Here is a 27,606-nt window from a genome sequence, read left to right as displayed (position 1 = left end):
GCACTGCCCCATAAGAAGAGTGCTCAGCAGAGTCAGATTTTCCAATTTGTCAAGAGAGAAGCTAGAAGCAGGATTTTTTGTGTGAAATTTTCTAATTTTAAAATGCTGGCAACCAATTCACATTTTTAAAATACTGTAAGAGCCAAGAGCCAAAACTCCGTATTTAAGGGTTGGCTTTGGCTGACAGTCCATTGGTCTGGTACTCTGATTTAGACTCTTGGAGAGATGCTGTGAGCCAGAGGCTTGGGCTAGCTGGTTTTTAAGGTTCTCCCAATCAACAGTCTTCATATTTGTCAAATAATAAACCTAGGTAAGGTTATGAAAAAAAAGTTTAGTGATTGCTAATGCCGTAGCATACAGGTGGTACTGTTGCGGACTTTCAGACAGTCGCAGTGGTGGGACAGATTCCCAATTGCCCTCCAGCCCAGGGGATCTTTTCCAGGTAAGGCTGGCCCTGCATGGCTGTTCCAACAAGAGGTATTATTAAGTCAGAGTAGCACTTAAAGGCCTATCAATTTCCAGAACTATGGCTGAGTAATGGACAGTAAAAATGATTTTGAAAAAAGCTTCTCTGTAATAGTCACGGCTAGAAAAAGCAATGGTGATGGGAGGGAGAGACATGTCAAAAGCTATGCTAATTATGGACAATGTTTTATTCACTGAGTTTGATGACAGAAGATGTCTTCTTGAAAATATCAGTAAATGGGCATCTTGAAGTTGTAGAATACTGAATAGTTTTATTTTTTTAAAGATATTAATTTGTGCACAAAACCCTCTACTTCTCTTAAAGGTAGTGAGTAGTTCTAAAAAATTCAAAATATTCAAAATCCTTATCATCTGAACATTCACAAATAAAGAAAGGATTGACTGAAGTTAATCTTTTAATTAAAATGTATGGTGAGGAAGTCACTAAGAAAATGATTATGTCTAAACAGATTTCCGAAGAAAATGGTTACCTAAACTAAAAACTCCAAAAATAAACATTTATACACAATATTCTGGAACTGTATATAAGTCAGTACTGGCATCTAATTATCAAAATGGAACCTGTAACTGGACAACACAGCTTAATGACTAGATGTTCTTGAAAACAAACATTTCTCAAACAACAGTCTGTAAATATGACTGATCTTGTCTAAGTCAGCCACGTTTTACTTCTGAAAACTACAAGATAACTACATTTGGACAATTTCCAATTTTCTTAAAAATTAATGAGATCAAAACTGAGAAGGCATCTTACAATAAGATTATGAACACATCCAAATCTGTTCCAGCAAATCTCCCAGGCTGGTAACATAGTACCTGAGGTGGTATTGCAATCATTTCTTGTAGGAACCGAGGTGGAATTTCCCTGAGCTCTGACACTTTCACAGATGTCACAGTGCCAGAGTCCAGGAACTGAACATCAAGAGCTCGGCTGCTGTGAACGTTTGTGATCTGAAATGAGATAAGTGTTGGCTAATTTATTAGCATATTCAAAAGACCAAAATGCTTCTGTTCAATTACATTTTGTACAATCGTGAATTGCATATTAAAAGCAACAGACTAACAATGTTAAAATTTTCCCTTAATTTAAAATGTATTCACTTATTATTATTATTATTATTATTTTGAGACGGAGTCTTGTTCTGTCGCCCAGGCTGGAGTACAGTGCTGCAATCTTGGCTTGCTGCAACCTCCGACTCCCGGGTTCAAGTGATTCTCCTGCCTCTGCCTCCTGAGTAGTTGGGATTACAGGTGCCCACCACCCACCCAGCTAATTTTTTTGTATTTTTTAGTAGAGATGGCGTTTCACCATGTTGGCCAGGCTGGTCTCAAACTCCTGACCTCAAAAGATCCACCCATCTTGGCCTCCCAAAGTGCTGGGATTACAGGTGTGAGCCACTGCACCCAGCCTACTAAATACTGTTTTAGAGTAGAATTGCTTTCAACACCTAGTTAATCAGTAATAATCAGCAAACTGATAATAAACTGTAAAATAAGTATAGTAATATTTATTATTTCTCCAATTCTAGGACATGATTTATTATAAAATGATTTGATACATTATTATATACTGCTGATTATAAGATAAAGTCTGTTCTCCAAAATATTACAATATAAGGGAAAAACTATTGTTTTGGGGTCAAAACAATAATTACCTTTGCAATTATTTGTATAACTATCAAGAATAAATACATGATTAAACATAGGATCTGCTTTTCACTAATTATTTTTCCTTCCCTGACTTTCCACACATCACTAAGAGAACGAGTACTCAAACCTTTTGTCTACCTTGAAGGTAGACAATATACAATTTGATAGTAACAAAAATAATACTAGATATTTATCTAAAGTATTTGGACATACACCAAGAAGGCTTCTTTTTGCCAAAAATGCATAACCAAAATTTAAACATGAAGATACTCAAATTGAGAGATACTTTACAACATAATGCTATTCTTTAAAAAGTCAGGAACAGCAAAGAAAGGCTGAGTAACTGCCAGACTGGAGTATACTAAGAAGGCATGACAACTAAAGACAATGTGGGATCCAGATTGGATGCTGGAGCAGAAAAAGGACTTTGTGGGACAATTTGAGAAATGTATGTTCTGTGGATTAACTAACGGTTTTGTATTAATGTCAATATCCTGGTTTTGAAAATTGTGCAATGGTTATATAGATGTTAACATTTGCAGAAGGTAAAAGGCCAATGAGACCTCTTTGTGCTATTTTTGCAACTTGTAAAAAAGGAAAATTATTTCAAAATAAAAAGTTTAAAAAGTTGGTATGCATACACTTATATATTTTAAACTAAATCACACAGAACTTTAAGATCTGAAGAATGCCATGATCTTTTCAACAAGTCATGTTTTTGAAGCTTATACCTAGGCACATATCCCTTGGTCATATGACCCGAGATTTCAGTCTTCTGACATACATTCACATTAATAGCAATAATTACTTCAAAACTGCTACTCTCATTAAAGTAGACATGACCAAGTTTTATTTAAATAATGAAAAAAATCAATTCAAGTTATCAATATGTTGCTGCGTAGCATTTAAAAAATTCAGTAAAGCAATGATTCTTACCTTTTGGGGGTTGATTTGAGAATCTTACAAAATTATGCATACTTTTCCCCCAAAATATATAATACAAGCATACAAACAATTTGCATACAATTCCAGGAGGGTTGAGGAACCCCCTGAAAGTTGAGGTCCTTGCATCTAGGTTAAGAACCTCTGTATCAAAGGAAAAAAAGAAAAAAAAAATCAAGCCAATGTTTTTTTCTTAATTTTTTTTTCCAGTTTTTTTTTTCCTCTTTGGTTTTGTAGAGATGGTATCTCACTATTGTGCCCAGGCTGGTTTCAAACTCCTGACATCAAGTCATCCTCCCGCCTTGGCCTCCCAAAGTGCTGGTATTACAGGTGTGTGCCACCTCAAACTAGATGAAAAGAGACAGAGGGAGGGAAAGCAACCACAAAAATCCAAAACCTGCGTTTTTAAAAACATACAGAAACACAGGATAAACCATAACAAAATTCCTTTCAAGTTCATAACTGAGCTTGCGAGAAAATAAGACAATTGTTAGTGACTAGACATAGAAGAGTATGTGAACATTAAAGCCAAAATAGTCCTGGGCAGGAGACATGGCCTTAGATCCAGGCAGGAGGGAGGGAGGATCTGACACTGCCCCATGAAGCCATAGTTCTTAAAGGGATATACTCTCAATGGAAGGGCAACTTTGGACAGCAATTAAGCAAGATCTAGTAAAACTGAAGATATGCATTCCCAATACCTAGAAACTCCATTCCTATGTATGTACCCTGGAAGACACGGACAGGAAGGTTCAAAAAATTAGGAACGATCTAAATATCCATCATCAGGAAGATGGAGTGATAATGTTGGCATATTCATAGTGTTGAATCATACAGCAGTAAAAATAGATAAACTAGAGCTGCACACATCAACATGAATGAATCTCACAAACATAATGAATGAAAAAGCATGACCAATACCTCTTACTACTTATATAAAGTTTGAAAATATTTATTCATTTATATTTATTCATTTACCTTTATATTCCATACACATATTCATTAATATATGTCCACTATTTATATATAAAAATATACAGTAAAAGTGTGTATCTACAAGTACAAATACAGTAAGAATATAAACAAGTAAGAATGAGAAAAAACAAATGAAACTGGGGTGGAGGCAGAAGAAAGGAGATGTAAACTTTCTTTGACCATAACTTCGACCAGGAAACTTCAACCATACTGGTCATGTTTTATTTCATAAACTGGTGATGAGTCTGTGAGTATTTATTCCATTTTTTAAAAAAACCTACATGTATATTTCAAATATTTCACAATAAGTTAAGATTAAAAAGCCAAGTGACTGATTTTTACCTCTACTCGTAACCATTTTCCTTTGCAATGGAAGAGGCAGATTTTCCCACAGAAGGGTAATGAAACAAAGCACTCGGAGGTCATGTGCTACAAAACAGAAATGCATGATACTCTTATTACTCTTAGCAAAGGGCATATTGCTACACCATTAGAAAAACAGACTGCTGTGGCACTGGCAGACTTAACCGACATGTAATCAGACTTCCTGTGAGCCCTTTCCCTGCAGGAAGCACGCTGCAATGGATGCAGCAAATACACAGGGTTATAAAACTTTTGTCTTGTTACTCATACATTTGTTGACATCAGTAGTTTACTCTCCCTACATGCACATGGCTCATAAATCAGCATTGTTAACATTTCTAAAAACATTAGCATAAGATCATTATGATTCACTTAGGTACTTGCTCCATCAGTTACACATGAAGAGAGGTGTTGAATCTGACAAAAAGGAGAGCAGCATGGATGAAAAGTGAGGAGGGTGCGCGAGCTGTCTGTAGGCCTATTCTTTTCATCTCTTCACATTTAGATGCAAAGACAACAGTTTTCTAAATTAAATGTTTTCTTTTTTTTTTTTTTTCTTTTTTTTGAGACGGAGTCTCGCTCTGTCGCCCAGGCTGGAGGGCAGTGGCTGGATCTCCGCTCACTGCAAGCTCTGCCTCCCGGGTTCACGCCATTCTCCTGCCTCAGCCTCCCGAGTAGCTGGGACTACAGGTGCCCGCCACCTCGCCCGGCTAGTTTTTTGTATTTTTTAGTAGAGACGGGGTTTCACCGTGTTAGCCAGGATGGTCTCGATCTCCTGACCTTGTGATCCGCCCGTCTCGGCCTCCCAAAGTGCTGGGATTACAGGCTTGAGCCACTGTGCCCGGCCCTAAATTAAATGTTTTCTAAAGAAAACATTTTTCTAAACAAATTCTAAAAACAAAGAAATGTTATCAATACAAATATGTATGTCAGTGCCAGTTAAATACCAACAAATCACAGCTGTAAAGATGAAGTCTCCTCTTCCACTGTAGTTTGAAGTTGGGGGTACCTGCCCATGGTCTCTTTCTGTTCAGGGTGTGTGTTTCTACTCTCCCCAAAGGCAATGTCTCACTTAGGTTACGAGTGCAGTAGGAAATATCGAATCCTTTTCACCACCATAGGTTATAAGGACAACATCCATACAAATGAGTCACTGGAGTCAGCCAAGCTGGGGGGTTTCAGATTTTTCAAAGATAGACTTAAAATTAAACCTCTGTAACACAGAACAAGATAAAGCTATAGGAATGTCTCAGTTCCAGACTGTACTTTGAACGCGGGTTTAAACTGATTCAGTGCATATTTTGGCGTACCTAATCTACATAAGACACTAGATTAGGTAGTGTAAGGGATACAGAAAATTGGTAAGGTACAGTCTATGCCCTCAAGAAGCATACACTCTAGAAAGGCAAATAAGTACCCAGATAGCTAACATGCAAACTGAACATGAATGCCCTGAGGGGCCTGATGTGCTTTGTGGGTTAGAGGGAAGCGTTCACTTCCAGGGACGAGGGGATAAGGGCAGAAGTGGCAGTAGGGTTCAGTGATTTGGAAACCACAGCATATTCTGAAATATGACCATAATGTCCTAATGGAGGTAAGGAAACCATTTTAGAAACTTAAAGCACAATAAAACCTCTGCAGAGCTTGATTCAGAAAAAAATACTATAATTAAAGGATATGGAGCTTATTATTACAATTTGGACTGCAGAACCACATTTATCAGGTGGCAGGTTCTCAGATCCATAAAGAGCTCAAGGAGTGATGTCTGAGGAGGAAGATGAAGGCAGAATTGAGGAGGAAAGTTTTATTATCCTCCTAAATTCCAAGGTTTCTCCTTGCCTGACGCAGAAGAGTCAGCTGGCTCTAGCAGACAGTCACAGGCAGCTGCGCCGTGGCATCATCAACTGCATGTTATAAATAACACATCTACTGATTGCTGAGCACTTACTACATGACAGGCACAGTGTCCTCAGGACAATCCTATAGGGTACACACTATTGCTATCTTCGTTTTACAATGTGGAAACCAGTGTTGTGTTTTTCTTTTAAAACTCTGAAGTCTGGAGCTCTTTACCTACTATTCTAGAGATTCCATTTCGGACTACTGAAAAATTGTTCACACTTATGCAATTTAGTAAATTACTCTTGTTTGTAATTTTAGGGCTAATTTTAGAGGTAGAAGAGGTTCTGCTATACCTTGCAATGGAAGTAGTCCTCTATCTTATGTAGAAGGTCATTGAGCTTGTTCAGACCCTTACAAGGCACCTGGCAGTAGAGTGTCCCATCAGAGCAAATATTAGTTACTTTGACATTTGTGTACATGGCATCAACCTATAACAGACAAAGGATACCTCGTGAATGCTTGAGAGCAGAATGCAGCTCTTACCTACCTAAAGGGTACCTACCTAAACATCCCATTACAAGTCTTTGCATTTTAAAATCTTTAAGTTAGAGTATATGTAAGATGAAATGCAATTTATAGCTTAAATGTACAAAACTAATCTAGATTCTTTTCTTTTTAAAAGAAATGTCTAATATCATTTATGTCAAGCACAAAATAGACATTGTGCATACATTACCACACTCCATTGTCTGGAAGGCCAAGACTATCTTTAATGTTGGTTTATTTTCTTATCATTTATTTAGAAAAAGAATTACATAAACCATGTTTTGCAACATTAACAGAAGTGAAAATAAACTCTCACAAAATCAAATCCTTTATCAGCCTACTTTCTAACCCGTGTCCTGAGGCCACATGAATTTGGGTAATTTTAAAAAACTATAATCAAAATTAATATTCAATTTTACCCATTTTTAGTCAAACCATAATAAAGACATTCACAGTGTTTCTACTTATTAAAGTAGAAACTTTATAGTTTCTACTTATTAAAGTAGAAACTTTATACTTAGAAGTTTCCCATTGTTTCCATGAAGTCTTTAAAATGACCATTTTTAACATCTCATCCTATTCTCCTGAGTAGATATTCTATAATTTATTTAAAGGCTTCCTTCTTTTGAGGCATTTATGTTCTTCACATTAAAAAAAAGTTAAAGCTAATAATAAACATCTTCATGGACCTAATTTTCCCTTCTTTTGTGTTATTTTTCCTTATTATCTTTACAAAATAATCTCATATAAAATCAATAAATGCTCTTTGTAGGAAATGGAAAATAAAAAATCTAGTTCCTAAGAAACAATTACTCTGAACATTTTGGTATTTTTTTCCCTTCCAGCCCCACTCCCTCCTTTTTCCCCCTCAATGTAGATGTAATCTGTCTCTATCAATTGTTAGCCTAAAATGTGTAATATTCTGGTGATTTTTCTCTCATACAAAATGTGTAACAAGTAACAACAGTGATCACAGTGGTACCTGCAGGTGAACCTCTAGTGACTTGTCACATATAGCCTTCAAGCAGGTGGCATTGATATTGATATCATCTTCTCCTGAGGTATCGTATAGAACAACAAGTGGAATGTCAGCTTTGTCAAGTATTTCCACTGCAAAGATCTTTCCACAAGTTAAAGACTCAACCACCTTCACTAGATCAGGGTCATCACTTAGGACTTCCAAGCCTGAAAAATATTGAATCTTTTAATTTCTACTTAATTAGCAAAATCATTTCAAGATGAATAGATGGATTGTGTCTGTTTTGACCATTATTAAAATTATAAGCCTACTGCAAAATTATTAAATTTTATATGAAAGCTTCGTCTTATAATCTTTATCTTACCTCTTAGGTTTTAAAAAAATATGTAAATGCCCTTTTGAATGATACACTAAAGCAGGCAATCTTAAAACAGCAGAAAAATGGATAATCAATCAATTTCCACCTTGGGAGAAACAGTCTTCACTTTATACAGGAACACATATTTAAAACCAAAAACCTAATACTTATGAGAAGCCATCAATCATGTCTTCCAGTCATATGCTTGTAATGCACTTCCTACATACATACAATTATTTTTCTTATAAAATGAACATTTATTGGAAATTGAGACAACCATATTATTTCTTTTTTACTGACCCTTAGGATACCAAAGAATCTTCTGATTTATCAAAGAGAGATTAAGTAGTGTTTAACATAACACAGGTATTAGGTGAATTTTGTTGTAGTCCAACTACTCTTTAAATTCTTAGAAAACTGTAGTTCCACATAACATATATGACAATTCTAAGTTAATGTATTAAATGAATTAAAACTAGCTCATATTTTCCCCAATGGTACTATAATGCCTATTTCCATATTTTCCTACTTTAAATCCACAAGATAAAATTCAGACTCCTCCTGAGTTTTTTCTTTTTCTTGTTCTGTTCTCCAGACATAGAACTTTGAACTTTTCTCAAACATTTAATTTCAACACCCTAAATCCTGTTCTATGCTCTTGATACATTCTTTCCAACACCAACTTCTACAAGTCGTTAACAAGTTTTTAAAATTTCTTCAGGTTTATCTCACAGACAGATAAGAGTCAAACCCAGCTCCTGTGACATAAGAATTCATCCCGCTGAGGAGGAGGCATTTTTTCAGAGTACTCATTTTCATGAAATAATTATGATCATTTTCTGCATTTGGCTCAAGTCCCCCTGGCATGGTGCATATTTCAATGCCTTTCCTTATCATGAACATGACCAATGTACCCTCTGTCCTTTAAGTTTATCCCTACACGGCACTCTCATACATGTGGATTCCTCTGTTTTCTTTAGGAGGAAGGAAAAGAACAATGACACATCTACTATGCCAGAAACTGCAAGTGACCTGTGATCAAACTCATGCTTGGGCATATGAGGGTGTGTCAGTCACACCCTCACAGCATCACCACAGTCCATCTCAGCAGGAAAGGGGCTGAGAGTCACCTCACAACATCCTGAACAACGTATTGAAACTGATCAAATGTCATGAAACAGGGCCTCCATCAATTGTTACTACAGCAGTTAGAACAAGAAAAATCCCTTTAAGATGGCTAATAGACATTTTTATAAGAAATTATAATACGTTTTTATATATAACATAAAATATAAAAACATTACAACATTTTATAATGGTATCTTATAAAGAACACATTCGACATGAATTTAAACCTTTCAAGAAGTAACATATTATAACACGAGATACTTAGTCCATTTTAGGATTCAACCATCCAAATATAGAACCATCCAAATATACCTAAAAAAAAATAGGTAATAACCTATTGAAAAGGAGAGAGTTTTTAAAAAAGTTCCTCTTACCTGCAAGCTTACATTTTGTAGCTTGAAATGAGAGTGAACAAAACTTCGGGTTTAATTTGTATGCTTTGTTTTTTTCAACATTTTCACTAAAACCATAGTCAACATAGCATACCTAATGATTAAAAAAACACAATGTTTAGTTCTTTATCCTCTCTTTAACAAATACATTTGATACACTTAATTGGTTCAATCTTATTCCATAATCAGCAAGCTGAGTGGCACAGTGGCACCTGGAAAAAGCTGGGGAGGTGCCCCTGACTTACCACAGAAGAGAAAGACTGGAGCTGAGACCAAGGAAACCAGAGCTCCTGGTTCCAGGTCCCAGTCTTCTACCTCACCCTCCCCCCTCAAAGGCAAGAACAAGACTGCTCAGCCCCGCCACCTTGCTGTTGCCAGTCTCTCAGCAGCCTATCTACCTGGTTCTGCCAACTCTGCTCCCCTTCCCTTCTGTACTTTCATTATAATGCCTGCATCAGCTTATTCTTTTTTAAGTTACATATTTCCACCTGTTCTCTGGACAGCAGTGTTTGTTTCTATGGCAGGCATCATCCTTGTAGTATTTATCAGATTCTAAATCCCCAAAGCAGCATTTGTGATGCTTGCTCTCAGCTACAGTGCTTCCAGGGACCGAGATGCTTCATCAATAACAACAATGGTATCACTGCTGAACAGCATGGAATTCTAAACTGGAAAACAGGTGTACCTACTTTTTTCAAGGGTGTGAAGCTGGGTTAGGCCTTCTTTCAGCTCAGCAAAAGGCCCTAAGTCTGCTGAACAGAGGTCTGTGTTTGCAGAAACCTGCACAACTTTTCCTCATCATTAGCACAGATTGTTAAGAGCCTGGATATTATTTTTAAGAATATTTATAGAATCTTCAGTTTAAAAGGATTATATAAACACAAAGCCTTTTTTTGAGAAAAATAAAAATCTAGAAACATTAAGCTATGGTTTAGAATAACCAAGAATCTAAGGGAAAATGTTGAAAACCTAATATGCATCTCTAATTAAAGCAGATGATGGTTATTAAAAGAAACAAAGCAGACAAAACAACAACAAAAACCAGGGCAAAGTCTTGGCCTTAATACCAAGTAACATGAAGTGGGCTCCTTTCACTGCCTCCCTGAAAATAAAGTCCACAGGCCAGCTTCTTAGTACCTAGATTATGGTACTAAACACACGAAACAAAAACCCTCCCCAGCAGAGAATCTAAGGGAAAAAAGCAGAAGACACCATTAACTCCGTGTCCTGGCCATGTGATAAGCGGGCCTGTGAGGCCTGTCTACCTTGTATCAGAAAGATCATCTCTTAGAATCCACATCTGACTCCACACTGACTTAGGCCTAGATCGCTGGCAGGGTTGCATGTCAGGCAGCTGGCCATTTAAGTGCACAAGTCTATTTCTCCAATCCCAAATTAGCACCTGTTTTTGCTTCTCATAGGCCTCAGGAGTCAGGCAGCTCTCATTTCCTTTAATAGCTATCGCCACCTACAACTGAGATTCTGTTCTTCCCAGGCCCAAAATGGAGATAACGTGGTCTGACAATAGAACATAGCATGTGAAATCATGACTCCTGGGAAATTCAGAACATATTCTTAGCACAAGAACAGATTAAAGAATAACTGCTCCAAAGCTTCAAAGTGTTTCTGAACTGTTTGTAGCTTCTTTTCTTGTTTTTAATCATACATGTTTGTATGGCAACTGCCGTTTATAAAACACTTGTCCATGCATTGTCCAGTGTGACTCTCACCACACCCTGCCCTGTGTCCTTTGCTCTGTGAGGGCTCAGTAGCCTCTCTCTCTCTCTCTCTCTCTCTAATGTCCTGGGATCAGGGTCAGTAGTCACATAATCCCGGCAAAAGGCCCCAGTCCATTCCTGGTTCTCTGGCACCATCAAGTGGCCAAAGGTCTCCCAGCACTACCTATCACCCAGCAGACTGCCCTGGGAAAAGGGCCTGGGTCAGGCCAAACTGGCGCCAGCCTCAGCGGGTGACCACATCTCCTGTTTCTCCTATTCACCAAGGATCTGACAGGGAAAGCAAGGAGGGAATCAGTACTTACCACCAGACAAAGTTCAATTCAAGCGAAGCAAGACTGGTGCTAAGTAGTTGGGGTTTCTCCAAATAAAGGGAGAAATCGTCTCTGTCAGCTTCATGGGGATGTGGGAAAAAAATTTAGGCCTGGATTGCTACAATCACTGCTGTCCCAAGAGCTTGCTGCTGCACAAGATACCGAACTACCTTTTTCATTCTTCGCATCCAGCCCATAATTCTCAGCAGCAATGACGAGGCTGGTCACTCCCTTCGTCATGAGATGCTTTCTTTTTCTGGCTTCTGTGACACCACTCTCTTGCTTTTTCTTCTTTGGCCATCTTTACAGGCTTCTCTGCTCCCCTTATGCCTCCATGTAAATACTGAAAGGTATCAGGACCTGGTCCCAGGCCACTCCTCCTCTCTACGTGTATTCTCTCCAGGTGGTCTCACCTCGCCCTGTGATTTCACACAGCACCTATATGCACGTGTATTCTCTCTCTAGGTGATGTCACCTCGCCCTGTGATTTCACACGGCACCTATATGTACATGTATTCTCTCTCTAGGTGATGTCACCTCGCCCTGTGATTTCACACGGCACCTATATGTACATGTATTCTCTCTCTAGGTGATGTCACCTCGCCCTGTGATTTCACACAGCACCTACATGTACATGTATTCTCTCTCTAGGTGATGTCACCTCGCCCTGTGATTTCACACGGCACCTACATGTACGTGTATTCTCTCTCTAGGTGATGTCACCTCACCCTGTGATTTCACACAGCACCTATATGCTGATGCTTTCCAACCTGACACATCTCCAGTCCTAACTGCTCCCTGAGCTCCAAACTCATCCATGTGACATCTGATAGCTATTCTCAAACCTAGCAGGTCCTATGAAATTCTCAATTGTTCTCCACAACGGTTTTTCTGATGTACCAATTTCAACAAATGGCACCAATATCCAATTGCTCAAGCCCCAAACCCAGTAGCTATCTTGAATCTTCTCTTCTGCTTACCATCCACTTCCAACAAGTCAGTGTCCTGTCAGTTCAATCTCCAAATATATCCTGAATCTCTTCCACTACCACCATCTTCACTAATCCAGGTTACAAGGTAGCTGGCTATTACAACAGCCACCTAACCAGTATACTTTTCTTCTGTGCCCTACAATCCATTCCCCACAACAGTCCTAGAATGATTTCTGAAGCATCAAAATGAGATCACATCACTCTGCCTATCTCTTGCTTCAGAGTTATTTTCTATCATAGTGCCTTGGTTATTTCCTTCATTGTACTAAAATTGTTTTGTGTGTTTACTGTATGCTTGTCATCGCTCTTTTCTCACTAGAATGTAAGCTTCTTGAGAACAAGGACTTGTATGTTTTGTTCTTGGCTCCAGGAAAAAGTGAAAAAGTATATCAGGCAGATACAACATGATGAGAGTATCTGAATTTACAGATAAGCAATGAGGGAAGTTAAATAACTTTCCTAAGGCCACGCAGCTAGAAATGGCAGAGCTGAGACTCAGTTCTATCTGACATGAGAGCTTGAATTCCTGAAGTAGAAGGAGGGAGGGAGGGAAGAAAGTGACTGCCCTATAGACTTCAGACTGGGAAATATCCTTGTGGAATATCTGCATTATTTATTGGAAATATTGTTACACTGTTAATGTGTCACTAGGATTTACATATGATTCTTCTCTTCATAAGAAATCTCTGTGCCTTAAAATAGCTTAGCTTTTGTTGAACTTCCTAAGGGCCAGGGGAGTGAAATGGCCAGGAAATAGTTTATCTAGGAACGTTTAGGGATAGTTATCTCCTATCAACTAGAGACCCAGAGGAATGGAGGGACTTGACCAAAGGCACACACCCAGATACAGGCAGACTCAGGACTAGTGTCCAAGTCCTGTGTTCTCCATTGGCCCAGTGATCATCGTGGTCCTTAGCTTCTTCCAGGTATCAAACTTTATCTAAGTATAATTTATACTGAATAAAAGATACCCGTTTACAATACAGTTTGATGGGCTTTGGCCAATGTATATATCCATATAATCATCAAAATAATCAACATATAGACCATTTACACCACTCCAACAGTTTCTTCTTGCCGTTTGCAATTAGTCCCCCTCCACCTCCTGTCCCAGGCAACCACTGATCTGATTTCTATCACTGCAGATGAATTTTACCTGCCTTTTTTTTTTTTTTTTTTTGAGACGCAGTGTCGCTCTGTCACCCAGGTTGGAGTGCAGTGGCCGGATCTCAGCTCACTGCAAGCTCCGCCTCCCGGGTTCATGCCATTCTCCTGCCTCAGCCTCCCGAGTAGCTGGGACTACAGGCGCCCGCCACCTCGCCTGGCTAGTTTTTTGTATTTTTTAGTAGAGACAGGGTTTCACCGTGTTAGCCAGGATGGTCTCGATCTCCGGACCTCGTGATCCGCCCATCTCGGCCTCCCAAAGTGCTGGGATTACAGGCTTGAGCCACTGTGCCCGGCTTACCTGCTCTTATGATTTACACGAAATCATACACATTACTCTCTTGTGCCTGGCTTCTTTTGCTCAGCACAAAATCTGTGAGGTTTGTCCATGAAACTGTTTATATCAGTAGTAAATTCCTTTGTATTGTTGAACAGTGTTCCACTATATGAATAAACTATAATTTGTTTTTATGATTCACCTGTTGGTGAACATTTGGGCTTTGTCCAGTTTGGGGCTATTAATAAAAATGCTACAACACACATATATGTACAAGACACCTTGTGGGCCTTAGGGGTCATATGGTAAGTATTCATAAGAAACTGGCAAACTATTTTCCAATTTTCAGATTTTTAAAGTCAGTCAAATTACTTAGAATTCGTGCCTCTGTAGATTCAGCTAGGAAATTTCCTAAATGCCTCTGCAGATGGGAAAGGGTGGCTGGGTGGTTGGGTGAGTTTACTTCTGGAGAGGGTCAGGGCCTCTCCTATTGAGCAACCTGCTAAGAAACAGCAGTATCCTTTTCTGACCTCCTAACTCCCACTTGTAGCGGGGGGGGGGGGGGGGGGGGGGTGGTTCAGTAGCCAGTAACTGAGGTACTTAAGCCTGGGTTCAGGGACTGGTCATTTGCACTCAATGACACATATAGGATTACCAGCTGGCAGCTGATAGTGGCACACGGAATAAGGTTTTGTATTATGGAACAGAGGCTATAGAAATAGAAGCATATTTCCCTGCTTGCAAAATCTAGAGAAAACCAAAAGATCTTAGATACATTCCCCTCACAGTCTAAGAGTCCTCTGTATAAATACAAGGGACTATAGAAGTGGGGAACGAGGGTCACCCTTCTACACAGTGTCCTTCCTATCATGAAGGGCAGAAATGAACCCAAGTCTTAAAAAGCATTTCCCTTTAGGGAAGGGAGACATCTTAACACTCGAGAAAGAAAAGACTTTTTCTCCCTCCAAATTCTCTATCAAGTAGCAGGCCCATGATTCAAAGGATAAATTCCAAACAGACATACAGCTTCCACCCAGATAGAAAGAAGTGACACATTAAAAATACACTAGTACAACTGACCACACAGCACAGGGAGCTAATATATAATTTCTCTGCATGTTATTTGGGTGTTCCAAGGCCCTGAGACACTACCCTTAGGGAAACTGTGCTTCTTGGTCTCTGCATTGACAGTATGAAGAGGCAAAGGGCAGAGGCTGATATCCACGAATGGAGTCAAGCCCAGAAAAGTCTGCTGGGAAGAGAGTGGCAAACGGGCCCACTGGCCTTTTCAAGAGGGTGGAGAAGGCTACGCCGGGAGCAGCTGTGGAGAAGGACCTGTGTCTTGGCTACAGAAGAGGAAGAAGAAGAATTGTCTCCTTTGGTCTGTATGGCTTCCATCACTCCAAAGTACTGGCCTTGATAAGAAGCCCACAGAGTTCTGGTCAGTATTCATTATACATCCCCTGGGAATAGGAAGTACCCTTCCCTGACTGGATAATGGGTTATGAATACTCCCAAGGGGAATTTATTTTTTTTAACTAAAACTCTTGAGATAATATGACTACCACAAATTTAAAGGCTGACAGGGATAACCTTTTACAGATATTATCTTTTTAACTTCCATTGAAAACTGTGTCCAGTTTGGGGCATATAGTTATAGGATACAACATTTAAATTTGAAAAATGTAAAAAATATTTACATTTGGAAAATAATAAGGTATTTGTATCCATAATGCTATGACAAAGTAAACAGTGCTTGCCTTTATTTTGTTCTCTTCTGTTGAGATGACCTGTGCTCGTAACCAGGCGTCCTCCTCGGCATTTACGGCCAGCAACTGCCCAACATTCACGGCCTGGACTGGTATGACCTTAGGATTCTTACTGTAATATTCCTTCATCTCATCTTCCATTAATTCCTGAGCAGCAGAATAGTCTTTGCCCACATACCTGAATCAGTTAAAAGAAGAGAACGCAAATGAAGTACCTAGAAGAAGAAAAGCAATAGGAATTTGTTTATGTCCTTCTGTTTTCTCTGCTGCCATCTTTGGTTCCAGCCTCAGACTTGCTTATATCAACAGGGAGGAGAACGTGTACTCAGTGAAATACTTATCTCTTGAAAAAGAAGATAAGCGGGCTGGGCACAGTGGCTCACACCTGTAATCCCAGCACTTTGGGAGGCCGAGGCGGGTGGATTACAAGGTCAGGAGTTTGAGACCAGCCTGGCCAATATGGGGAAATCCCATCTCTACTAAAAATTTACAAAAATTAGCTGGTGTGGAGGCGGGTGCCTGTAGTCCCAGCTACTTGGGAGGCTGAGGCAGGAGATTTGCTTGAACCCGGGAGGTGGAGGTTGCAGGTTGCAGCGAGCCAAGATCACACCACTACACTCCAGCCTGGAAGACAGAGTGAGACTCCCTCTCACCCTCTCAGATAAGGGATAATGAAGACTGCACAAAACACACACCAAACAACACAGCAAACGTTTGGTCCAACATATCCCACAACAAAAAAAAACATGGAGCAATCCAGACAACGAGAGGGCATAACAGGAAGCAGTGATAGTGTCCTCAGGAAGGACAAAGCTGAGAGAAGAGTCAGGAAGGGGAGAGAGGAGAAGACATGGAAAATGGAGACACCAAGGGAGGCCTGGAGGCCAGAGAAGCGAGGGTCGACGCTGGATCTTGACTAAGGCTGCTGGAAATCTTTACAGATTACTAAGAAAAGAATCTAGAACACAGTTTTGCCCTGACAAGGGCTGGGTCAAGCTTTGAAACTGCAATGAAATTTTACTAGAGAAAAAACAAAGCTTTACGTACACTAAACACACAATGTGACACCCCCTCCAAACTTATTAAAGAATTTGAACACATTACAACAAAATGTTGACTTCTGATACCCTTAAAAGAGGTACCATATTCTAGTCAAATGTCTCTAAAATTGTATGCTTGTTGAGAAACATTTATTTTTCAGGATTATGTCCTTATTTCCTTCTACAATTTTCTACTGTTGACAGCTGTGGTCACCTTGTTCCAGTTCATGTTATCAAAACAGCCTACTGTTTTCTTGCGCTTTAGTCCTCAGAGATGATTTCATCCAGGGTCTCCTTCTAGGGTGTAAAACCTGGCATATCAAGTTTGGGTCATGTAACAGAAGCTGTTCCAGTCATAGGATCAAGGCCTTTTTAGCTGGAAGGCTATACCCTTAACAGCACCAGCATCACTTGGCCCAGGAGACGGGGGAGATGCCACAAGAATCTTGTTCTTTGTATTGTTCCAGGTTTTACCCAGGCTCCAAGTGGGCCTGTAGAGCTCTAAGAAATGGTTCCTTTAGGACTAATTCTATGTATTCTTGGTAATTATCACCAGGGCAGAAGATGCCATAGTCAAGCTATTCATTACAAGGGGCGGGGGGGGGGGGGGACACCTCAGAAAGTCCTACACAAAATGGAAACCATGTGCAATGGCTATTTTAAAATGAAATATTATGTGCATATTATTGGCTTCAGAAATAACTGCAGAAGCTTTGCCATACTGTTATAGTTTAAATTTATTTATTATTTTTTTGAGACAGGGTTTCACTGCTATGCTACCTAGGTTGGACTCCTGGGCTCAAGCAATCCTCCCACCTCAGTCTGCTGAGTAGTTGGGAGGATGTGTATGTGCCACTGAGCCAGCTATTATCATTTAAATGTATTCAGCTTTGCAAATACTAAGGCATTGCCTGGAATGCAGTTGCACTCTTGGCTCTGAAGTCCTCCAGAAGGTCTGCAACTGCACCCAAGTGCCCATTTGCTGGGACGTAGAGCCTCACTGGGCCTCCCCCTAGCTCTGCTACGTAGCCCTGGGTGCTCAACTGGCAGAGGCCTGGGCTGCAGCCCTGATGTGGTAGTCTGCCAAACACAGGCTCCTGCCAGAGGGGAGGATGGTGACGAGAAATGGCTTGGGATCTGCAGGCAGCTTCTCTTCTCTTTAGCAGCCAGGAGAGGAGGGCTGCACAGATAGGGGGAAGAGGGAGGGTGTTGGATGAGGCAGAGTACAGGACTGACATTACAGGTGTATGAGAGTGAGTAATGACGAGAATGAGGTCATATATTATCCTCAAATTACCTGAGCGAGGCGGGAAAAGAATGATGGATAGGTCAGTTTAGGGATGCCCTAAATACGAAGTTTCACAAAGTTAATTTTTGAGACAAGGGATTCCCATATTTGAGATGAGGGTTCTGCCATAGTACCCTCCAGGCGCTAATGAGCCAGAGATTCAGCTTCCAGTGCCTACTGCCTGCCTGGGTGAAGATGAGGGTACAGAACAGGGTTCAGTCTGGTGGAGGTTTGCAAAGTCTTGTGGGGAGGGCAGAAACCAATAACCTAGGGTCAGCCTAATGGCAGACATTACCCATCTTGCTTGCTGGTTGCCAGCCACTCTGCTGAACACATAAAATGCTGACACCAGGATTTAAATTCCTACTGGGAAAAGGTATTTAAATAATCTGAAGACCCTGGATACAATCATCCTGGAATAGATTAGAACCCTTCTACTAAAGTCTTAGAATCGATCCAGACTCCTGACAAACCTTGGTGTGAACAACAGAAACCATGTGATTGGTCCGGCCTGGTGCTTGGTCTCTGACTATGGCACCAACAATTACTGGTTAACAGATACCAAAAGATCCTGCCATGGAAGTTTCTTTATAGTATAGTTAAATGGTGAAAGGTGGCAATGTGGCCTTCAATATCTGTCCTTTCCTTCAATACAATAGTGAAACATATTGGGACCTCTAACCCTTAGCAACCTATTTATATCTTCAGGCCAAACATCTTAGAATAAAAGCTTTATCCTCTCTAAACTTTCTGGAGGTTCTTCTAGTTTGAGCATCTAAAGATACTAGGTTCACTTTATTATCTCCTCAGATTTCATTTGTTCAAATGGAAGAGCTTTAAATTTTTGAGCTCTTCTTTCATTGAAGGATTCTGATTATTTTTTGTGGTTCTTCTTTGGGCCTTTCCATTTCAGTTAGGGTCTCTGGAGGAGTGATGGCCCAAACCAAAGGATCATTTGGTTGAAGGAGCCCAGATTGTTTGCTTCAGTATTTTTCTGATCTGCCCAGACATGGCCACACCCTGGACTGGTGCCTCCAGGGGTTCAGCTACATAGGTTCCCATTATTTTTCCCAAATGGAGACTGCAAATTATAGTCTTTCTATATTTTCCATGTATTCTGTATTTTCTCTAAAAGTCCAAGACAGGTGCCTGGAGCTGGACTGTTTTTTGTTATTCTAGTTATTGTCAGCTACTTAAGCAATGATGCCTCCTCTCAGGCAACGATACTGAAAGACTCAAACAACAGATCCCCTTTGGGTCCAAGGTCTAATCTGATGTATTATACGAGGAAAGCAGCTCTGAGCTATTTTTACTTTTAGGAAATACTACATAGTCCGAGATTAAATAGTATTATGTAGTGTGTGGGGCACTTGCTTTTTCTGCGAACTAGGTATTGCTTTTGACATAATATAGTTACCATCAAGTTTTTGACATAAATCTTTTTTCAAGTTCATATTATCATTCCAATTTTTAAAGTTATTAGTAATCTTAGGATAGTTGTATATTTTGAACATTTAACAAATATTAATACATTATTAAGCCTCACTATAACTCTACAGAACTAAGAATATATTATTTTTCCTTTAACCCTCAGCATCCATGTGAAGAATAGTCAAGTGACAACAGTATATCAGAATCCTAAAGAATTAGAAAATGAAACTTGCCTGATAACCACTTCATTTGTGTTGCTCAGTTCAACCACCAACACAGATGGTGATGCTTCAGTTGGAATCATTAAAGGAGGAACTGTTATGTCCTCCATAAAGGTATTAGCGCTTTCAGCAATGTTTTCTTCTATCTGCAAATACTCTTGTTCAACCATAGCCTTGATATCATGATCACCATGTGCTTGCCCTGCATCCGTTTGGATTTTGTCAGCAGGCAATGGAAGTTTAGCATAGAGAATGGCCTTCTGAGGATTTCCAGAAATGTAGTCTATGGTGCATACATCAGAAAGTGAGGAAAGATTTTTTAAGGCATCCTCAGGGAATTTCACTTTGTACATTTCCTCAAATGCTTTTGGGAGTGCACTGGCCCAAAGGCCACTTGTGTATTTCACCAGCAGCTCTGCCACTTTTTCTTTAAAGTCTCCTGCCACAACTGTTGGACACCCTTTCAATGGTGGTGTTTGTTTGGGAGCAGGTAGTGGGGATGGAGGTACTTTTTCAGTGTCCAGTTCACTTCTCAAAAGCTGCTTTCTCTTAGCTGGATAAAGAAGTAAATCTTGGCCACCACTGCAAGGTTTCTCCACCTGAAATTTTTAAATAAAGCAAATGACAGATATTTCAGTGACTATAAACAACCCACAAGCACATTAATGTATTTTAAATTTGAGAGTCGTGCTGTTTTCAAATTAATCAAGTGTACATTTTACTCTTTTCAATTGCTAGGAATTTAATGCATTATCTTCACCTGCAAATAACACGAGCCACATTTCAGAAATAAACAGGAAAATAAAATAGTATTAAATTCACTTGTGCAGCATCCAGACTCCAGCTGCCCTAGAAAATCACGAGTGCTCGGCCCTGCAACGCGTACTCTCATTTAGTTGTCTCTGCCAAATCCAAAACAATAGCTTACAAAACTGACTGAAAATAAGTTGTGAAAAGGTATTAAAACTGTCAGGAATAAACCACTGGGAAGAAAACTAGAAAATATTTAGACAAAATAGGAGTGCCATCTCTCTTCTTCCTGCAATAGCCTGAAAAAACCCTTGTCTTTCCATTATTTAGAAAAAGATGCTCCAGAGATAAAGTACAGTTTTAAAACCACCACAGCAGAAAGTTGAGCTGCAAGTGTTGTCACCCTAACGAACAAATATTAAAAATACCTGGCACTTGTATATCATCCAATCTTGAATTTTTGTTTGCATGCCATTCCTGAGAGGCACAGCTTGATGACATATTTTTATGTAAGAGAAGAAAGAGAAGAGAAACTGATGTATGGCATCATTTTTATCCCTGAGTTTTAAGCCTTTCTACTACTAGAGCAGGGGTCAGCTCTACTATTAGAGCATGGCCCAATGCAGTTCATGGCTCATGAGCTAAAGAATGATTTTTATATTTTCAAATGCTCGAAAAAAATTCAAAGAATTATTTCATAACTTGTAAAAATTATATGAAACTCAATATACATAAAGTTTTATTGGAACATAGTCATGCTCCTTTATTTACATATTCTCTCTGGCTGCTTTTGCTCTACAGTGGCACAGCTGAATAACTGTGATGGACTGCATCTGTCAGTTGCAGCTCTTGGCCTGCAGAGCCTACACATTTACCATGGACCTTTACAAAAGCAGTTTCTTGAACCCTATACGAGACCATTAGACTGAAGTTAAAATTCCCTGCCTTCCAAAATGTTTCTATTTTGTCAGATCCTATTTTACCTACTCCTTAGCTGCAATTTAAATCCTTAGGGTAATAATTACAAGTTTACAGGAACCACGGTCCACCTAGAAGAACAGAATATTAAAGTATGCTGGTTAGGGAGCTTATTAGTAAAGAACACTGACTTTTTACTTCGCTCTCCTCTTCATTCCTTTGCCAATGTATGCTTAAATTTCGAGGACTGAGGAAAACTTCTACACCTGGAAAGCCTAAAGCATCACTGAAAGTAAAGGTCTATGGCACCTCCTGTAATCTGTGATGGTCTCCTGCTGGCACTCTGTGATCCCTCTAAACGGCATGTTATATGATTGGCACAGTTTATGTCCCTTATTTTAAGCCATAGGGACACAATAGTTGGAGCATTCCTCATCTTTCTCTTGATGGTTAGTCTACTTCTCTAGAGACCCATTATGCACATAATCTGAAATCTTAAAATGCCAATCTTCGCTGTGCTTTATGACACTCAGTAAGATACAAGAATACAGATTAGGTATCCAGAGGTTTGAAACACACACTTTTGGAGTCAATGGAAAAAGAAAACAGCATTATAAGTGAGTGATTAACTTGTCATATAGAACCCCAATTAGTGTAGTCAGTCATGCGTCACTTAATGATGGGAATACATTCTCAGAAACGTGTCGTCCATTTGTTGTGCAAACATCATAGCGTGTACTTACACAAACCTAAATGGTATAGCCTACTCCATTATACAGGTGCATTATAATCTTTTTTTCCTTCTTAAAAAAATGGGATAAATGTGCAGAACGTGCAGGTTTGTTACACAGGTATACATTTGCCATAGTGGTTTGCTATACCTATCAACCTGCCCTCTAACTTCCCTCCCCTCAACCACTACCCCCTAACAGGCCCTGGTATGTGTCGTTCCCCTCTCTGTATCCATGTGTCCTCAATGTTCAACTCCCACTTAGGAGTGAGAACATGTGGTGTTTGGTTTTCTGTTCCCGTGTGAGTTTGCTGAGGATGATGGCTTCCAGTTTCATTCATGTCCCCACAAAGGACATGATCTCATTCCTTTCTATTGCTGCACAGTATTCCATAGTGTGTATGCACCACATTTTCTTTATCCAGTCTATCACTGACGGGCATTTCGGTTGGTTCCATGTCTTTGCTATTGTAAAGAGCACTGCAATAAACATACTTTGTGGCCGGGCGCGGTGGCTCACGCCTGTAATCCCAGCACTTTGGGAGGCCAAGGCGGGCAGATCATGAGGTCAGGAGTTCGAGACCAGCCTGACCAACATAGTGAAACCCTGTCTCCACTACAAATGCAAAATATTAGCTGGGTGTGGTGGGAGGTGCCTGTAATCCCAACTACTTGGGAGGCTGATGCAAGAGAATCACTTGAACCCGGGAGGCGGAGGTTGCAGTGAGCAGAGATCATGCCATTGCATGCCAGCCCAGGTGACAGTGCGAGATTCTGTCTCAAAATATATATGTGTGTGTGTGTGTGTGCGCGTGCGTGCATGCGTGTGTCTTTATAGTAAAATGATTTATATTCCTTTGGGTATATACCCAGTAATGGAATTGCTGGGTCAAATGTATTTCTGATTCTAGATCCTTGAGGAATCGCTGCCATAATGTCTTCCACAATGGTTGAACTAATTTTCATTCCTATCAACAGTGTAAAAGTGTTCCTATTTCTCCACAGTCTCACTAGCATTGTTTCTTGACTTTTTAATAATTGCCATTCTGACTGGCATGAGATGGTGTCTCATTATGGTTGGTTTTGATTAGCATTTCTCTGATGATCAGTGATGTTGAGCTTTTTTCATGTTTGTTGGCTGTGTAAATGTCTTCTTTTGAGAAGTGTCTGTTCATATCCTTTGCCCACTTTTTGATGGGGTTGTTTTTTTTCTTGAACGTTTGTTTAAGTTCCTTGTAAATTTTAGATAATTATTAGACCTTTGTCAGATGGGTAGTTTGCAAAAATTTTCTCCCACTCTGTAGGCTTTCTGTTCACTCTGATGATAGCTTCTTTTGCTGTGCAGAAGCTCTTTAGTTTAACACCATTTATGAATTTTGGCTTTTGTTGCAATTGCTTTTGGTGTTTTTGTCATGAAGTTTTTGCCCAGGCCTATGTCCTAAATGGTGTTGCATAGGTTTTCTTCTAGGGTTTTTAAGGTTTGGGGTTTTACATTTAAGTCTTTAATTCATTCTGAGTTATTTTTTGTATAATGTGTAAGGAAGGGGTCCAGTTTCAGTTTTCTGAATATGGCTAGCCAGTTTTCCCAGCATCATTTACTGAATAGGAGATCCCTTCCCCACTGCTTTTGTCAGGTTTGTTGAAGATCAGATGGCTGTAGATGTGTGGTGTTATTTCTGAGGTCTCTGTTTTGCTCCATTGGTCTATATGTCTGTTTTGGTACCAGTACCATGTTGTTTTGGTTACTATAGCCTTCTAGCATAGTCTGAAGTCAGATCGTGTAATGCCTCCGGCTTTGTTCTTTTTGCTTAGGATCGTCTTGGCTCTATGGGGTCTTCTTTGTTTCCATATGAAATTTAAAATAGTTTTTTCTAATTCTGTGAAGAATGTCAATGGAAGTTTGACGAGAATAGCACTGAATCTATAAATCACTTTGGGCAGTATGGCCATTTTCATGATATTGATTCTTCCTCTCCATGAGGATGGAATGTTTTTCCATTTGTTTGTGTCCTCTCTTATTTCCTTGAGCAGTGGTTTGTAGTTCTCTTTGAAGAGGTCCTTCATGTCCCTTGTTAGATGTATTCCTAGATATTTTACTCTCTTTGTAGCGGTTGTGAATGGGAGTTCATTCATGATTTGGCTCGCTGCTTATCTATTGTTGGTGTAAAGGAATGCCTGTAATTTTTGCATGCTGATTTTGTATCCTAAGACTTTGCTTATCAGTTGCTTATCAGTTCAAGAAGCTTTTGGGCTAAGATAATGGGGTTTTCTAAATATAAAATCATGTCATCTGCAAAGAGAGACAACTCAGCTCCCTCTCTTCCTATTTGAATACTCTTTCTTTCTTTCTTTTGCCTGATTGCCCTGGCCAGAACTTTCAATACTATGTTGAAAAGGAGTGGTGAGAGAGGGCATCCCCATCTTGTACCAGTTTTCAAAGGGAATGCCTCCAGCTTTTGTACATTCAATATGATACTGGCCGTGATTTGTCATGAATAGTTCTTATAATTTTGAAATATGTTCCATCAATACATGGTTTATTCAGAGTTTTTAACATGGAGGGATATTGAATTTTATCAAAGGCCTTTTCGGCATCTATTGAGATAATCATGTGGTTTTTGTCTTTGGTTCTGTTTATGTGATGGATTACATTTACTGATTTGCATATGTTGAACCAGGCTTGCATCCCAGGGATGAAGCTGACTTGATAGTGGTGGATAAGCTTTTTGACGTGCTGCTGGATTCAGTTTGCCAGTATTTTCTTGAGGATTTTTGCATTGATGTTCATCAGGGATATTGGCCTGAAGTTTTTTGTTGTTGTTGCATCTCTTCTCAGTTTTGGTATCAGGATGACACTTGCTTCATAAAACGAGTTAGGGCAAAATCCCTCCTTTTCAATTGTTTGGAATAGTTTCAGAAAGAAGTATATCAGTTCCTCTTTGAATTTCTGGTAGAATTCAGCTGTGAATCCATTTGGACCCAGGTTTTTTTGGTTGGTAGGCTATTAATTACTACCTCAATTTCAGAGCTCGATATTGGTCTATTAGGGGATTCGACTTCTTCCTGGTTTAGTCTTGGTAGCGTGTATGCATCCAGGAATTTATTCATTTCTTCTAGATTTTCTAGTTTATTTGTGTAGCGGTGTTTATACTATTCTCTGATGGTAGTCTGTATTTCTGTGAGGTCAGTGGTGATATCCCCTTTATCGTTTTTTATTGTGTCTATTTGATTCTTCTCTCTCTTCTTATTAGTCTATCTAGCAGTCTATTTTGTTAATCTTTAAAAAACAAAAACAAAAACAAAAACCTGGATTTGTTGATTTTTTGAAGAGTTTTTCATGTCTCTACCTCCTTCAATTCTTCTCTGATCTTAGTTATTTCTTGACTTCTGCTAGCTTTTGCATTAGTTTGCCCTTGCCCGTCTAGCTCTTTTGTGATGTTAGGGTGTCAATTTGAGATCAAAGTTTTCTGATGTGGGCATGCAGACTATACATTTCCCTCTTAACACTGCATTAGCTGTGTCTCAGAGATTCTGGTACATTGTCTCTTTGTTCTCAATGGTTTTAAAGAACTTCTTGATTTCTGTCTTAATTTCATTATTTACCCAGGAGTCATTCAGGAGCAGGTTGTTCAATTTCCATGAAATTTCCATAAAACGGTTTTGAGAGAGTTTCTTAATCCTGAGTTCTAATCTAATTGCACTGTGGTCTCTCTTTTTTTGTGAGGGAGTCTCCCTCTGTCCCCCAGGCCGGAGTGCAGTGGCACGATCTCGGCTCATTGCAAGCTCTGCCTCTCCGGTGCATACCATTTCTCCTGCCTCAGCCTCCTGAGTAGCTAGGACTACAGGTGCCTGCCACCACACCCAGCTAATTTTCTGTATTTTTAGTAGACACAGGGTTTCACCATGTTAGTCAGGATGATCTCGATCTCCTGACCTCGTGATCCACCCACTTTGGCCTTCCAAAGTGCTGGGATTACAGGTGTGAGCCACCACGCCCGGCCGAGACTGTTTTTTATAATTTCAGTTCTTTTGCATTTGCCGAACACCATTTTACTTCCAATCATGTGGTCAATTTCAGAATAAGTGCCATGTGGTGCTGCAAAGAATGTATATTCTGTTGATTTGGGGTAGAGAGTTCTGTAAATGTCTATTAGGTCCACTTGATCCAGAGCTGAGTTCAAGTTCTGAATATCATTGTTAATTTTCTGTCTCGTTGGTCTAATATTGACAGCGGGGTGTTAACAGTCTTCCACTATTATTGTGTGGGAGTCTAAGTCTCTGTAGGTCTCTAAGAACTTGTTTCATGAACCTGCGGGCTCTGGTATTGGGTGCATATATATTTAGAATAGTTAGCTCTTCTTGTTGAATTGTTCCCTTTACCACTATGTAATGCCCTTCTTTGTCTTTTTTTAATCTCTGTTGGTTTAAAGTCTGTTTTGTCAGAGACTAGGATTGCAACCCCTGCTTTTATATTTTTTTGCTTTCCATTTGCTTGATAAATTTTCCTCCATCCCTTTATTTTGAGCCTGTGTGTGTCTCTGCACGTAAGATGGGTCTCCAGAATATGCACACTGATGGGTCTTGACTGCATATCCAATTTTCCAGTCTGTGTCTTTTGATGCATTCAGCCCATTTACATTTAAGATTAGTATTGTTATGTGTGAATCTGAGCCTGTCATCACGATGCTATTTGGTTATTTTGCACATTAGTTGAGGAGTTTCTTCATAGTGTCATTGGTCTCTATATTTTGGTATTATTTTTGCAGTGACTGGTATCAGTTTTTCCTCTCCATATTTAGTGCTTCTTTCAAGAGCTCTTGCAGGTCCTGCCCTGGTGGTAACAAAATCCCTCAGCATTTGCTTGTCTGGAAAGGATTTTATTTCTCCTTCGCTTATGGAGCTTAGTTTGGCTGGATATGAAATTCTGGGTTGAACCTCTAACCTTTTATCAAGGTTCTTAGCTTCTTTGTGTTGGGTTAGAACACGCTCCTTTAGCTCAGCATAGTTTTTTATTACCCATCATCTAAAGCCTACTTCTGCCAATTTGTCCATCTGATTCTCCACCCAGTTGTGCGCCCCTGATGGAGAGATGCTGTGATCATTTGGAGGAGAAGAGGCACTTTAGCCTTTTGGGTTTTCAGCATTTTTTCATTGATTCTCATCTTGGTGAGTTTGTCTAGTTTTGGTCTTTGAGGTTGCTGACCCTTGGATGGGGTTTTTGTGGGGGCCTTTTTTGTTGCTGATGCAGTTGCTGTCACTTTCTGCTTGTTTGTTTTTCTTTCAGGTCCCTCTTCTGTAGGGTTGCTGCAGTTTGC

General features: G+C 39.7%; 1 protein-coding gene across 2 annotated transcripts in view; it reads right to left on the bottom strand.

Moving 5' to 3' along the window:
• TDRD7 (tudor domain containing 7) overlaps positions 1-27,606 on the bottom strand; it is an 81,176-nt gene that overhangs the window by 15,065 nt on the left and 38,505 nt on the right. For both annotated transcript variants that reach the window (XM_007968657.3, XM_007968658.3), the window contains 7 exons: positions 19,906-20,492; positions 15,905-16,091; positions 9,644-9,755; positions 7,787-7,989; positions 6,612-6,746; positions 4,396-4,482; positions 1,303-1,437 (listed from right to left, as the gene is read on the bottom strand). In XM_007968657.3, coding sequence (XP_007966848.3) covers positions 1,303-1,437; positions 4,396-4,482; positions 6,612-6,746; positions 7,787-7,989; positions 9,644-9,755; positions 15,905-16,091; positions 19,906-20,492 — 1,446 coding nt within the window. The remainder of the gene's footprint in view (positions 1-1,302; positions 1,438-4,395; positions 4,483-6,611; positions 6,747-7,786; positions 7,990-9,643; positions 9,756-15,904; positions 16,092-19,905; positions 20,493-27,606) is intronic.

The sequence above is a fragment of the Chlorocebus sabaeus genome, chromosome 12, assembly GCF_047675955.1.
Source record: "Chlorocebus sabaeus isolate Y175 chromosome 12, mChlSab1.0.hap1, whole genome shotgun sequence".
In the NCBI taxonomy this organism is placed as follows: Eukaryota; Metazoa; Chordata; class Mammalia; order Primates; family Cercopithecidae; genus Chlorocebus; species Chlorocebus sabaeus.
The sequence above is the reverse complement of the archived record's forward strand: the minus strand, read 5'-3'. Positions and strand labels throughout refer to the sequence as shown.